Source organism: Orcinus orca, chromosome 11 (genome assembly GCF_937001465.1).
Source record: "Orcinus orca chromosome 11, mOrcOrc1.1, whole genome shotgun sequence".
NCBI classification, from domain to species: Eukaryota; Metazoa; Chordata; class Mammalia; order Artiodactyla; family Delphinidae; genus Orcinus; species Orcinus orca.
The window spans coordinates 85,118,529-85,133,393 of NC_064569.1; the positions used below are offsets into that span (position 1 = coordinate 85,118,529).

Here is a 14,865-nt window from a genome sequence, read left to right on the forward strand (position 1 = left end):
GCCTCTCACTGTTGTGGCCTCTCCCGTTGTGGAGCACAGGCTCCGGACGCGCAGGCTCAGCAGCCATGGCTCACGGGCCCAGCCGCTGCGCGGCATGTGGGATCCTCCCAGACCGGGGCACGAACCTGTGTCCCCTGCATCGGCAGGCAGACTCTCAACCACTGCACCACCAGGGAAGCCCTGGGTCTTGTTTTTTTAAACCAAATTGTGTTTTATAAAAAGAAACTATATGGTTGAGTAAATATAATACATCTTTTCTATGTGTTTTTACACAAAAATAAAAGGTTTGAAATGATCTGGCGCTGTTAACATTTTGGTGTATAAGAGTGGCGGGGCATGCTTCCCTGGTGGCGCAGTGGTTGAGAGTCCGCCTGCCGATGCACGGGACACGGGTTCGTGCCCCGGTCTGGGAAGATCCCACATGCCGCGGAGCGGCTGGGCCCGTGAGCCATGGCCGCTGAGCCTGCGCGTCCGAAGCAACGGGAGAGGCCACAACAGTGAGAGACCCGCGTATGGCAAAAAAAAGAGTGGAGGGGCATGAAAAAGGAGTACTTTCTCTTTTGTTTGAGTTGTTTTCAGTGAGTTTTAACACCTTTTTTTAAAATGATTTTTCTTTTTTGTTACTATTCTTTTATCTACAGAATAGTAACAATAGTACATCGTTGTGCCAGTACAGAATACTTACCTTTCCAGATTTCTGCTCATCTTATTTCCTAGGAGAAATGAAATGCATTGGCAATCAAGCTGTAATAGTTAAGAGAGACTCTGATTGGAGACATTCTCCACAGATGCTTTGTATCTAGCAGAAGTTAGTATTGAAGACCCTCATACTTGTAGAGTGAGCTTTAAAACCAAGTGTAACTCCTGTTGTATTGTCCTATATATAAATCGTCTTATCTATTATAACACTGCCTAATAGACAAGGCGTGCAGTAGACAATCAGGAAACACTAGCTGATTAAGTAAACAGCATTAAAAACCTTTAGGACAAATGATAGTAATGTATTTTTGGAACTAATAACATGTTGTCTCCATTATTTGAAAACAAAATTTCTAGAGAAGTTTGAACTTTTCATTTTCTCCACTGTCAAGATGTTTAAATGCCCTGAGTCCATTGGTGTATGTTTATCTGTTTAGGGTTTTCCAGTGGCAGGTGGTGGTACTTCCAGTTATTTAAAAGCTAAACAGTGTCGAAGTTTACTACACTGACTAGCTGTGTACCCAACAAGCATTTACTTTGACCCCCTGTAAAAAGGAGAAAAATAATAGTAATATTTCATAGTTACGACAATTAAATGAGGTAATCCACGTGAAGGACTTAGCACAGCACCCAGCCCATAGTAATTGCTTGGTATGGTATTTGACCTATGTTATAATTTTTTAAATATCCAAAATCTTTTTTTTTTTTTTTTATTTCAAGAGTAGACCCGCATCAATACATGGGGCAGAAAAACCTTTGACCTTCTACAGAAATAAACTGAACTCTCTTCTTCACAGGGAAGTGTCTGTTCATGTCAGGGCTGAGTGAGGTCCAACTGAATCACATGGACGATCACACTTTACCAGGAAAATATGGTATTGGATTTACCAATATGGTGGAAAGGACAACACCAGGCAGCAAGGATCTTTCCAGGTGATTGCATAACATTCGGTTTTGTAGGTTGGAACCCTGGTCATGCTGGGTGCCTCGTGTAGTCTAGGAGCATCCTACGTATCTAGTTTAAGCTGAGCTTAACAGTTATATGAGTTGATCTTTTATAGAAAGCTATCTGAATTTAGCGTATTATAAATATTGCCATATTTATATTTTGCTACTTTTTAATTCGATTTTAGTAAAGAAGTTCGTGAAGGAGGACGTATTCTAGTGCAGAAATTACAGAAATATCAGCCACGAATAGCAGTGTTTAATGGAAAATGTAAGATTTACTTTTAAATTTTATCTTTTTTCTTTGCTAACATTATGGGCAATGTAAATATGCTTGTATTTCATTTTAGGTATTTATGAAATTTTTAGTAAGGAAGTTTTTGGAGTAAAAGTTAAGAACTTAGAATTTGGACTTCAACCGCATAAGATACCAGACACAGAAACGGTAAGTCCTTAAAACTACATTTGTAAATCGACTAAATATGAATCTTCTCTAGCTAGTTTCCCCTTTTTATTTGTTCTGTCCATTTTTAATTTATGCCGTGAAAAAAAAAACACTGTATTTTGTGGAATAATATCTACATATCAACTTGAAGTAATGGTTGCAAATTAATTCAGATACTGTTATAGTTTTATTCGAAAAAGAAACATTTGTCAGATAAATGTCTTTATGACATTATGTTAGTTATGTTATTGGGCTAAAATATCAAGAGGAGCTGGCTCACAAGCTCATTCAAAATATATTTAATGGCATATTCTTGTCAAATTCAAGTGGGTTAGCCCTTATTCAGTTGTGAAACAAACATGTAAATATAGACATGATCCCGATTAGTGAAACTGCTAATCACCCCCCGTTTATATATCCTGGCCCAATCTCATGTTAGAGCCATAGAAACAGAACAGCCCCGTTGCAGACAGGCATCCAGCCAACCTGACTGGCATTTGGTGCTATTGTCTTTATACATAAAGGCATCATGAGATAACACATTGGTTTTCAAACTATAATTTCTGTGGAGTTTATGCAGGCATTTGATTCAAAGTTTGCTTCTTAAATATAGTTTTAAGTTTTGTTTACAACTTTTAAAATAAAAATACACATGCACAGACCTCTGTGTTATTGACAGCATTTGAAATGACGAGAAGCCAACGTGCTGACAAGTTTTTGTGGAGACCTCAGAATAAAGTTTCTGCCACCAATATATATTTTAACTTCTTTTTAAATTTCTTCTATTTTTAACTAATAAATACGTGATTGATAAAGTAGGTTGTAGCACTGGTCATTCTTTAAATTGCAGCCTACCCTTGTCTACTTGGGTAAAATTGTACAGATGAGTTCACTACTTCCTATAAAGTACTGCATTATTGTCCCTTAAATGCCAGATGAGGCTCAGGTGTGTCTCTTGGATGTGTGATCATAGTAGTGCAATAACAAGTGAACCTGAATCATATCAAGATAGGTAGTTTTAGCTCTTACAATGATCTGTGAGTGCATTTATCTTATAAAATTTATTCTTTATCATGAAGTATTCAGAGTTATTGATGATATTAGTGATCCAGCTTTGAAAAAATCTACTTTTTCAAGTTTCTGGATCACTTTAATTGAAGACTATCTTGAGCTTGGAAAATGTGCTGTTACAAAACCTGGTAGCGTTTGCACCTACATATCTTTCTGAATCAGGATTTTCTAAATGCTGCATAAACAAAAAAAAATAAGTCAATAACGGTTTGTTTTTTTTCTGTAATATATGGTATAGAGGCCAATTTAAAAATTGTAAAAAATTGCAACTGGAAAGTCCAAAATTCAGCAGCCTCACTCTTTTATGTAAGATATAAATATCCTGATATATTTTATGCTCTGTGAAGGACAATTTGTCATCATCATCCAAAATGATAAATGCAAGTATCTTTCTTCCTAGCCATTCCACTTCTAGGAATTTATCCAACAGATAGACTCACACATATTCAAAATTAAATATATACAAGGTTTTTTACTACAGCTTATAATATTAAAAGATTGGAAACAACCTAAATGCCCACAGGTGGGCTCTGGTTAAATTATGAAACTACTACACAGCTATAAAAAAGGAAGCTTGTTTTACTCTGATATAGATACCTGATACTGAATTTGATACAGAATTATCTCTGAGATACATTGTTGAGTAAGAAAAGCAGGGTGCAGGATAGGGAATAGAGCATGTTACCATTTGTGTGTTTTTAAAAGGGGTGAGGGAGAGTACATATATCAGATACATTTATTTGATTGTATATTCATGGAAAACCTCTGGAACTAGCAATTGATTGCCCTTGGAAAAGAGAACTAGGTGGATAGAAACAGAATTTAGAAGAAAGACTTTTCATTGTATACTTATATGTCATTTTGTACAAACACTGGGGGAGGCGGGAAGCCTCATTGTTTTTGATTTATTGACTTTGTATTAAGTATATATTACAAATTTGAACTCAAACACAGCTACTTTTATTGATTTTGCATATATTTATATAAGTATCAAGTTATTAACCGAAAGAAAGATTTTCTAATCTCAAGATGAGTGGATTCAATAGAATTGTAAGATTTCTGTAACTACAAAATATTATGATTCTAGCTCTGCTATGTTATGCCATCGTCCAGTGCAAGATGTGCTCAGTTTCCTCGAGCCCAGGACAAAGTTCATTACTACATTAAGCTGAAAGACTTAAGAGATCAGTTGAAAGGCATTGAGCGAAACACAGACGTCCAAGAGGTGCAATATACATTTGACCTGCAGCTAGCCCAAGGTATGTTACCACTGTCACTCCTGTTGTTCGTTTCATGTATACCTACATTATAGAAAGTATGCTGTGAATTTTAAATTAAGCAGGAGAGAAGAAAACAATTATATTAGCAGCCAGAGTGCTCTGATAACAGGTGTTAGTCACTATTAAAATCCTTTTCCCAAGGACTTCCTGTCTCATCTGGGCGCTCCTGCAGATGTCTAGGAGCCAAGAAACAGTGCAGCTCACCTCAAATTAAATCTAATAGGTTTTGACAGCTTTTATGAGTTAATTTGGTTTATTTTACAAAGTGTTTAAAGCGAAAGTTGTGTCTCAGATGTGACATTCAAGAAAAAGATTTGTTCACGATAATGTTTTTTGAATAAAGCTATCTTCAAAATTGTTATATACAAAATCAGTTTTAAATCCCTTTTACCCTTCTCACAGAGGATGCAAAGAAGATGGCTGTGAAGGAAGAAAAGTATGATCCGGGTTATGAAGCAGCGTACGGTGGTGCTTATTGTGAAAATCCGTGCGGTAGTGAACCTTGCAGCTTCTCTTCAGATGGGCTGAGTATGTCCCCTCCATCTGTTTGTTTCTTTCAAAGACTTGGTTTTGCCAGGATTGGGGAAAGAAGTTTTTTTAGAGAGAGTAAATTCCTGAAGAATGGGAACGGAAATACAAAAATCTATTTAGTGACTTAGAGTGAAAATTCGATTGTTATTTGGTGTTTAACTTCACAAGCTTTTACAGCTCATTTTCTTTAAGTCACTGACTCTAAGTCATCCTAAGTGCATTTCCCTCCTTGGATAACAAATGAGGATTTATCAGTCCATATCTTAAAATAGAATAGAAATTTACAATTGTATTCAAGAAGCTTGCTTAACTATTTTAATAACAGCTCTCCTTCACTGGACTGTTAAAATCTCCTAATTAGATCATTTAAAGCTTTCAGATAGAGTAAACTAACATTCTTCCCCCCTTCCCCCCCCCTCCTGCCAGCAGCTGACAGTGGAGGATCAACTTTCAGTGACATTCCAAATGGGCAGTGGATGACCCAGTCATTTACAGACCAGATTCCTTCCTTTAATAATCACTGTGGGATGCAAGAACAGGAAGAAGGAAACCATGCTTAAGAATGGTGTTTCTCTGCCCTGCTTAAATGCTGCAGTTTTAATGCAGTTGTCAAGAAGTGGCCCTCTTGACACCACCTCAAAGTGGTTTGTTAACTGAAGTATTTTATTCTATATTTTACTCTGGTGATGTAATCATGGTACAGTAGAACTACTTACGGACCTAAGTACTTTGGAAGGAGAAAGTAGAGTTTTTTTGTGTATGAGTTTTTGTATTGGAATTAATCATCATTCCAGCTTTTTATCAACTATCTTTCATTTATGAAGAAATTGATTTCCTTTTGGGAGTCATTTTTAACCTGTAATTTAAAAATGCAAGAGCCTGCACACTCACACTTGGTTACTGAGCGTGCATGAACTTAGGCGCACCGTTATCCCTTTCATGCGTAAGAAGGGCGTGCTGATAAGATTCCACCGGTAAAGAGGCAAATGTGCTGATTTTCATCTGTGAGATTAACCTTCAGTGGAGTCTCATTTGGTAGTTTTTAGTGGTGTTTGATGGGCTTCCTGAGTTGTATTCACACTCAGACCTCCTTGCTTTACCAGGGGTGAGCATTTCTGAGAGTTGCTTGGTAGCAGAAATGGGGAGTATGGCCTTGCAGCAGCAAGGCTAACCCGGCCTTACATGTCAGGGCCATGAGCCCTGGCTTTGGCCCTCTCACCCCCATGTGTTGGTCCTCCAGTAGGCAGACACTATTCTGCTGGGATGGTTAAGTTCCAGAGAGTGCAGAAGACCTTTTAAATTTTGCTACTTCATCTGTGTTTTACTTGAGAGACATACATTTGATAGGGAAGGAACTGAATTTCTCTCTCAGTATCTATCACCATTCAAATTTCATCCTCCTTGGCTTTAAGCATGTAACATGGAAATGATGAGAAATGAACTTTCAGACTGAGTAACAAGATGCTGGAGGTGTTTGATAATCTTATTTAAACTGGTGCTTTATGTACATGAGATGTACTAAAATAATACAGGATTTTTCTTGCTAGGTAAATCGAATAAGCCAGTAATTTTAAAAAATTCTTTCTCTTCATCATTGCTCTTTGTTACTGTGGACTAAGTGAACCTCATGGCCAGGTTACTTTGAAGTAATGTACCTTTGTGATTTTCTAATGCATTTTCCATGGTGCTACAAATAGTCCAGACTACTGGGCCTGGTGGATATCAAAGCTGGGTATTCAGAAATGCCAGTTGCATTTACTCCTGATCACTTCTGAATATTCTGATTTTATACCTACCCAGGGAGCATGCTGTTTCTTGATATGAAAATATTTATGAGGTTTTGTTTTTTTTCTAAAAGGTTATATGGCCTGTTTTTTTTGGTAATAAGAGATACAAATTATTGTTGTGAATCTTACCATGCCTTTGTAGCTATAGCTATGATGGATTTTATTTTTCCTTTAGTCTAGGTAAAGCTGTGTAAAAGTCATTCGTGTTATTTAAATCACGTACTGTACTGCTGTTTACATGGATGTTTTGTGCAGGTGCTTTGAAGTGCCTTGCATCAGGGATAGGAACAATTTAATTATTTTTTTCCTGGGACTCTGTAAAGCATGTAACTAGGTATTGCTTTGGTTTTTAACAATTACAGCCTTACATAGATTTTTTTTTTTTTAGTGGAGAAAATACCTTTTAAATTATGATGGACACGCACTAGAGAATGGGTTTGAAGATTTTTTTCAAGCATACAATAATGGTGTTTTTCATTAAATATGACAGATGAACAGTAAATGTTGATATACCCTATATACAACAATATGAGACTTTTTCATTAAATAATATTTTAAAAGTTTTTAAATTCATTTGAAAATCTGATGGTTTTTACAATAAAAAATATTGAAGATGATCATCCTTAAGTTGCATTGTCTTCTTTAGCAAGACTTACTGGTATTCGTTCCCCTCGTTAACCTGAGATCAGTTTGTCTTCTACTATATTTAACATGTAGAATAATATATAATTAAAATCATTAAAAATCTATGAATATTTTATTTTTTTAGACATTTCATGTTTTAAATGTAATATATTGTTCTACCCAAGACAAGACTGACAGCCTGTTAAAAAATATCTACATGTGAGGGCTTCCCTGGTGGCGCAGTGGTTGAGAGTCCGCCTGCCAATGCAGGGGACACGGGTTCGTGCCCCGGTCCGGGAAGATCCCACATGCCGCAGAGCGGCTGGGCCCATGAGCCATGGCCGCTGAGCCTGCGCGTTCGGAAAAATTAAAAAAAAAAAAAAATCTACATGTGAAAATTATATTTAGAAATGTTTTAAATTTGTGGCTATAATTTTCATTCAGAGTTAAGCAAATTGATTGCTGAAATCTATCTGGGTTTATTTCTTCCCAATAGCATGTTTCACTCACATTATCTTCTATAATTGCCACTTGTACTTAAGGAAGTAAATCAATACCTATATGATTCAAGGTACTGTTTGTACACAGTAGGGTTTTTTGTTTTTGTGGATCATTTGTATCAAAGGTACTGTTCATAAAGAACGGTGGTATAGTAGGCTACAAATGGACAATTCCACATTATTTATACAGGAAATATTTAAAATGTCGTGTTATATCAGCTGTTGGGATGATGGAGTTTAAATATCCCTGCAGGGTCAGGAACAAACCAGCTCTCCCATAAGTCGTTGTGAACACTAGGGAAGTCCCAAGGTTTATGTCTTCCATTCCAGTGGAGTAGTTTTGCTTCCTGCAGAAAATGCTCCGAATATCTGGTATCTGGATTCCAGCCTTCATTGTGTTTAGAGGAAAGTAATAGGTTTGTTAGGAAATTAAAATTTTATATTAAAAATTCAATACACGTTCATCATAAAACAAAAAAGAAATCAGACAAATCAATGGGTATGCAATGAAGAATTTACCACCTACCCTAATTTTCCAAAATAACCACTGTTAAAGAGTTTCTCGTGAAATTCTTCCAGTAATGTTCTACCTGTATACCTGTGTGTGTGTGTGTGTGTGTGTATTTTTTGTACCCTGCCTTTTAAAATTACTGTCTTGGAAAACTTTGCACAGCAGCACATGTGAATTCACTGAATCATTTTTAATGGCTGCACAGAATGGATATATGACTGTTGAGTGAGTTTCTTATTAAGGACATTTAGGCTGTTTCTGTCCCTTCACAAGCATAAACAATGCTACAGTGAACAGTCTTCTATGCGTATCTTGTAGAGATAATATCTGTAGGATAAAATCTTGTATATGGAACTGCTAGATTGAAGGGTCTGTGCCTTATAAATTTTGATAAGAGATTGTCAAATTGTCCCCCAAAGACTTTGTATTAATTTCCCTCCCACCCAGAGTTTATAGTTCTTGTTTCTCTGCATTTTCCGTCCTTAATATGGCAGCATTTTCTTTTAAACAGTCTTGTGTTTACCCTATAAAATGTGACTGAGAATGAGATCTACTTTTTAACGAGCAGCTGCCGCCATTTGAATATTACTCTCCTCATAAGTAATCGCTTAGAGACTACGCATTTACCTTGATATTGTTATTGCTCAGAATATTTTTAGAATATCTCTTCCAGAAGTACATTAAGATCTTGTGAACATAAATTTTTTAAATATCCCTATCATGTTGCATTTTCTTTCTAGGAAAGAGAATGTGGTGTTTTAAAAAAAACAACTGAAAGTCCATTGAGTCAAGAGAGGATGAATAGCTAGAATATTATTATTCTCGTTTAACGTATGATGTAAGAGGGAAACACCCCCCTCCAAACCTTTCTTTCATTATTCATAAACATAGCTGTGCAGGGAGTTGCAGAAGAGGAGCTAGGTGTTTGGGCTATAGTAGCATAATTGGAATAATTATCAACTTCCAAAGAATCTATACAAGGAAATGCTCATCTGGGGAGCCAAGCCTTCACGTGGGAAGTCTCCAGGAAGTAGGACATTGTCTCTCAGCCCCACGACTGAAGGACTCTGTAGGGGCTTGCAGTTTTGCTTTTAGCTAAATAAATTTCATAAATTTAAAAAATCTTAAGCCTACCTGTTTAGACCCAAACTTAATACCCATTCGTGTTACACTGCTTTCTGCTTTCAACAAACTCTAAAACGGAATCATTTTTCAAATGATTTCTGTGTAGCTTTACTTTGCAGACCATCCCTGATTCCAAAACATTCAGCAGAGACGTAGGCTCTGTTCTACAAGGAAAAATGACTTCTCTCCCTTGGGAAGATTCTGCTCCTTCCTACTTGTCAATAAGTTAGATGGTTCATAAAATGTAATTCTGAGTCTCTGTTCCAAGATCATAAAATGCTCTAACCCTATCAATCTAAGCTCCGCATAGCTGTTCCTACACAACATTTTAATATATATTCCACTTTGATGAGATTTTCTACACACTCATCACATGGAAATGTTGATGTTTGACCTAACAGGGAACCCAACATTATTATAAAGCGAATCAGACAGAATATTAGTGTCCTTAATGTCCCCGTGTCACCCTTCTATGCATACGGATGCTCAGAAAACTCGGGAGATTCTGGTGAGGCAGAAACAAACCTACACAGCATCATTCAGAGGAGACAGTAACCCAACTTCCACAGTTTTGTCTGTCTTTCCTTTTACAAGGGAGAGTAGGGGCCATATCACCTTGCAGGATCGTTCTGAGAGAAGTAACGTTCACGTCTATCCCTGGAGCCTAGCCCAGGGCTTGGCAGTGTATGGGCACCTGGTAAATATAAGTCCACAATCCACTGTCTCCAGTTCTAAAATAATCAATCCCCAAATGTCTGGAAACAAAAAGATTTTTAATAACTTCTTTGGCAGCAAAATCTATAACCCTCTCACGGTACTGCATAATATAAGTATGTGCACAACATTACCTTTTAAAAATTCAAAACCTTTCTATATTTCTAAACAGATCTGGCCCAGTGGTTTTGGCTAATGGGTTGTGGCCATATGTTTGAATGAATGTGAATGTCTTCTGTGCCAGGCTCTGTTCTAAGCAGTTTACACATATTAGGTAATTTGTTCCTTGTAAAAACATAAGGTTCTATTAGCTTCCTTTCACAAGTGAAGAAACTATGGCACAGAGAGCTTGAGTAACTTGCCCAAGGTCATAGAAAATAGCAGAGTTGGGATTCCAGTCCCATACCCCAGAGCCTGTACTCCTGTAGTGAAGAGTGAATAAAAGACTTGAGGGACTCACGTAGTGCAGTCATTAAACAACTTCTTTTTAAAAGAGAAATTGCCGGCTATCTAAATTCATCATAAACTATTACAGTAATTCATTTGGTTTTGTCCACTATGGGCTACTGCAAGAGGGCAATAAAGGCATGTGAAAAAGTTCTGACAGTGAAAGTTCCACCGTAACAATAGTTCATGTTTAGCAAGCACATACTATATGCTAAGCATGAGTGTAATTGCTTTTCCTGAATTCCTAGAAACACATCTCTCAGGTCATTTTTATCACCTGCATTTGCAGAATCTGAGGCTTAAGTAACATGTCCAAGGTTACCTCCAAGGTCACCTGGAGGATCTGAATTGAGGAAGCTGGTGCAATAGCACACGCTCCTCGCCTTGGTGCTCACTGGGTCTATAAAATGCACATTGGTGTTCTTCTGAAATACTTACCCAGGTGCCTTATGTGCCACAGGGGGTTGATGGTGGAGTATTTCCCGTGAAACACAATCAGCATTGGGGAGGTGGCCACCCCTCCTCCCAGGGAGCTGCTGTAGAGATTTTCCCTAAGAAACAATAAAAAAGCAACATTTGTCCTGGAGTCCCACAGACTCAGATGAAGCAGAATCTAATCATTTTAAAAGGTATAAGACAGTCCCTCACTATATAACTATGGTCTTTCATTTTTCTCCAACTTTTTATTCTGAAAATTGTTAAACCTACACAAAATTGTAAGACGAATACCATGAACTCCCATATACTTTACCTTGATTCACAGAGTGTTAATATTTTGCCATTTTACTTCTCAGGCCTTTTTATGGCAAACTTCGAAGATCCCAAATTCTGATCCTACGTTATTTAGAATGACTTTACTCACAAATTCAAGGTTATGATAATATTAAAAATATCCAGATAAAAAAGATGGACAAGATATACAATGCCATGATAATAGTAGTTGTGTTATTTTTATTTTCTCTCTTAAAACTTCAATGATGAAAAATGATTTAAAAATTCAATCTTTATTTTACTTTACTTTTCTTAGCTTTAAGTCAGTCAACGTATCATGCATATTTTAAAGTTGATCTAGGACTTCCCTGGTGGCACAGTGGTTAAGAATCCGCCTGCCAATGCAGGGGACATGGGTTCAAGCCCTGTTCCCAGAAGATTCCACGTGCCACGGAGCAACTAAGCCTGTGCGCCACAACTACTCAGCCTGCACTCTAGAGCCTGCGAGCCACAACTACTGAGCCCACGTGCCACAACTACTGAAGCCCACGCACCTAGAGCCCGTGCTCCGTGACAAGAAAAGCCACTGCAATGAGAAGCCCGTGCACCGCAACGAAGAGCAGCCCCCACTCAACACAACTAGAGAAAAGGCCCGCGCACAGCAACTAAGACCCAACGCAGCCAAAAATAAATTTTAAAAAAATTCTAAAGTTGATACAAAAAATTCAATCTTTAAAAAGTTGACTTTACAAACAGGACTTAATAAATTTCATTGGGGGCTTAAACGGACGAAAGACCAAACACAGACATTGCTTTAGGAAATCAAGCTGGATTCATTTTTCTAAAGGATCCTTAAGGAAGTTAGTGATGTCAGGATACACAGCACATTTTCCAGGACAGATGGAAGGGCAAATTTCCACACCCTAAGATCCTGCAGTTATGGATTATAATCTCTAAGTGAATGAGGGTAATATCACTGTTCAGGAAACCCAGCATTCTCAATCTTAACAGGCCAGAGGAAGTCTGAGCATAGGCTAGTTGGAATATATGCCTGAGATCATCAAACTTATTGTTATATAATATATTATTACCGAGAGCAATTCAATACAGTACATTCAGGCATCTCCCTCAACCCCTACAGGCCAACATGAGTTTAGTCCAGGTATGTTCCTAAACTCAGTACAGTGGGATCAGTACAAGGATCAACTGCTCTGATGTCTCCAGGAACCAGACTCACAGGGCCTTTGACTGGTTGTAGGCTTACCCCCTAACCCATACAGGTATAATACCTGTTCTCTCCCTTCCTTAAAATGTTGAAATATCTTCCTGAACCTGCTCTTCTGGAATACTATCTTCTGTCTATGAATTTCAAACATGGCCTATAATGTTTTCCCCATCATATTTCTTTTGCTAATGATATTACATTTAATTAATTTACAATAAAAAGGTAGTTTATATGAATTCTTTGATATTTAAAATGTCTTATCAATATGTATAAAGATGAAGCTTGTAAACTGTCTTGTTCAACTCTTCTATAAGCTTTCTAATTTTTAGTCTTTATCATTTACTGAGAGAAGTATGTTAAAATTTCCAATTGGTATTGTGAATTTCTAAATTAGTGTTTGGAATTGTTAATGCATGGATTATAAATTTTAAGGCCATGTCATTAAATGTTGTTAAGTGATATTTTTTTATTTTTATTTTTTGCAGTACACGGGCCTCTCACTGTTGTGGCCTCTCCCGTAGCGGAGCACAGGCTCCGGACGTGCAGGCTCAGCGGCCATGGCTCACGGGCCCAGCCGCTCCGCGGCATGTGGGATCTTCCCAGACCGGGGCACGAACCCGTGTCCCCTGCATCGGCAGGCGGACTCTCAACCACTGCGCCACCAGGGAAGCCCGTGTTAAGTGTTATTTTTTAAAAAGTTGACTTTATAAAATAATTCTTAAAAATAAATCTATGTAAGAAGGAGAAACTCGACTAAGATAAATGATTTGCAGTCAAAAAGGTTCACTAGAATTCTGGGAGAAGATTTAAAAATCACATTACTAAACAATTTATTAGAAAATGTTTGTATAATAAGGGATTGCACAGGATCTCACCTCCTATGACATATCGTTTGAGGACGGATTTTTCATCCACTGCTCCCTTTTTTCTCAACAGTGCCTCTGTAAGAAAATCTGACCTCAGATGTCTGAAATATTTCTAACCCCTGAGCTATGCATAGAAAATTAATGGAATAATTTTACTCCCAAGCATGGAAAAAATGGTAGACGGCCACACATACTCTACATTTTTTTGCATCCATTTCTCCAATTGTTTGGTGATACGCTGGTGCTTCCATTCCGTCATGTTGGCAACAATCACACCAGGATTGAAAGAGCAAGTGCTGGGGCTGATGCCAAGGTCTTTTATCGTCTTCTTCCGGTAGTCCAGATAGCCCATATACGTGTTCTATAAAGGAAGAGGATATGTGTGCTTTTGACCAAGGAATCTTTTGCTTCTGGAAAATAACCACTTTCTTGAGACCATCATGCAGCACCCGGGCTTCCTCCTGTGTCACTGGCCACTTCCTGGAGTCCCTTCCCAGTTTTCTCTTGTTTCCCCAACCTCTAAACACTGAGTGCCCCTAGTCTCATGTCCAGCATCTGCTCCTTCCTGCAGCATCAACTCCCTAGACAGCCTCATCTTGTCTCATGGCTCTAAATCTCTCCGTGTAGACAGCCCGGACCTCTCCTCTGGATTTCCAGGTCTACTACATCTGCCAGCTCTATCTGTCCTTGTGGGTGCTTAGTAAGGCAGCTCTCCTTACACCCCCAAAACTGACCCCAATCCTATCCCAAACCTGCTTTCCTACAACCTGCCCTACTTCAGTGTCCACTCCATCCTTCCAGTTAGACAGACACCTAAGGTCATTAGGTCATCCTAGACTCCTCACTCGCTTTTCATCCAGATCTCAGCAAATCCTGTCAGTCCCATCTTCCAAAATATATTCAGAAGCCAACCACTTTTTTGCTTTTTGACCGCGCAACATGGTTTGTGGGATCTTAGTTCCCCGACAAGGGATCAAACCTGGGCCCTCAACAGTGAGAGCATGGAGTCCTAACCACGGGACCACCAGGAAAGTCCCGAGAAGCCAAGCACTTCTTACTGTCTCTACTACCTTCCTGGTCCAAACCATAATTACCACTCACTGGATTTCTGCCAGCTCCTCCCAACCTGTGTCCTGCTTCCACCCTTTTCAATCCCACTCTGTCTCAGTGTTACTTATCTGCTCAAAGCCCCTCCAGTGGCTTCCCCTCTCATTCAGAGTAAAACCCAGACTCCCTAAAATTCCTGCCATGCCCTCCACAATCTACCCCACCCCCATTACCTGTCCAACTTCCATTATTCTCCCCCTTGACCCCTCTGCCACACTGACCTCCTCGTTCCTTTAATACACCAAACACACCCCTGCCTCAGGACCTTTGCATTTGC

The 14,865-nt window shown here is 38.4% G+C and overlaps 2 protein-coding genes across 18 annotated transcripts in view; one reads left to right on the forward strand and one right to left on the reverse strand.

Moving 5' to 3' along the window:
• The window catches only part of TDG (thymine DNA glycosylase), a 46,278-nt gene that overhangs the window by 11,720 nt on the left and 19,693 nt on the right, over positions 1 to 14,865 (forward strand). For 3 of the 9 annotated variants that reach the window (XR_007470240.1, XM_049694700.1, XM_049694702.1), the window contains exons 5-9: positions 1,497 to 1,632; positions 1,833 to 1,915; positions 1,995 to 2,089; positions 4,248 to 4,419; positions 4,843 to 4,968. Coding sequence is in view for 8 of the 9 variants with exons in the window: in XM_049694700.1 (XP_049550657.1) it covers positions 1,497 to 1,632; positions 1,833 to 1,915; positions 1,995 to 2,089; positions 4,248 to 4,419; positions 4,843 to 4,968 (612 nt within the window). In the remaining variant the exon portion in view is untranslated. The other 6 variants (XM_049694699.1, XM_049694701.1, XM_033427598.2 and 3 more) reach the window with 5 other exon arrangements.
• Positions 6,810 to 14,865, reverse strand: part of GLT8D2 (glycosyltransferase 8 domain containing 2) — a 59,211-nt gene continuing 51,155 nt past the window's right edge. For 7 of the 9 annotated variants that reach the window (XM_049694707.1, XM_049694706.1, XM_049694704.1 and 4 more), the window contains 3 exons: positions 13,676 to 13,842; positions 11,118 to 11,230; positions 6,810 to 8,270 (listed from right to left, as the gene is read on the reverse strand). In XM_049694707.1, coding sequence (XP_049550664.1) covers positions 8,098 to 8,270; positions 11,118 to 11,230; positions 13,676 to 13,842 — 453 coding nt within the window. In that variant the 3' untranslated portion in view covers positions 6,810 to 8,097. Of the gene's footprint in view, positions 10,274 to 11,117; positions 11,231 to 13,675; positions 13,843 to 14,865 lie in introns of all 9 variants that reach the window. The other 2 variants (XM_049694710.1, XM_049694709.1) reach the window with 2 other exon arrangements.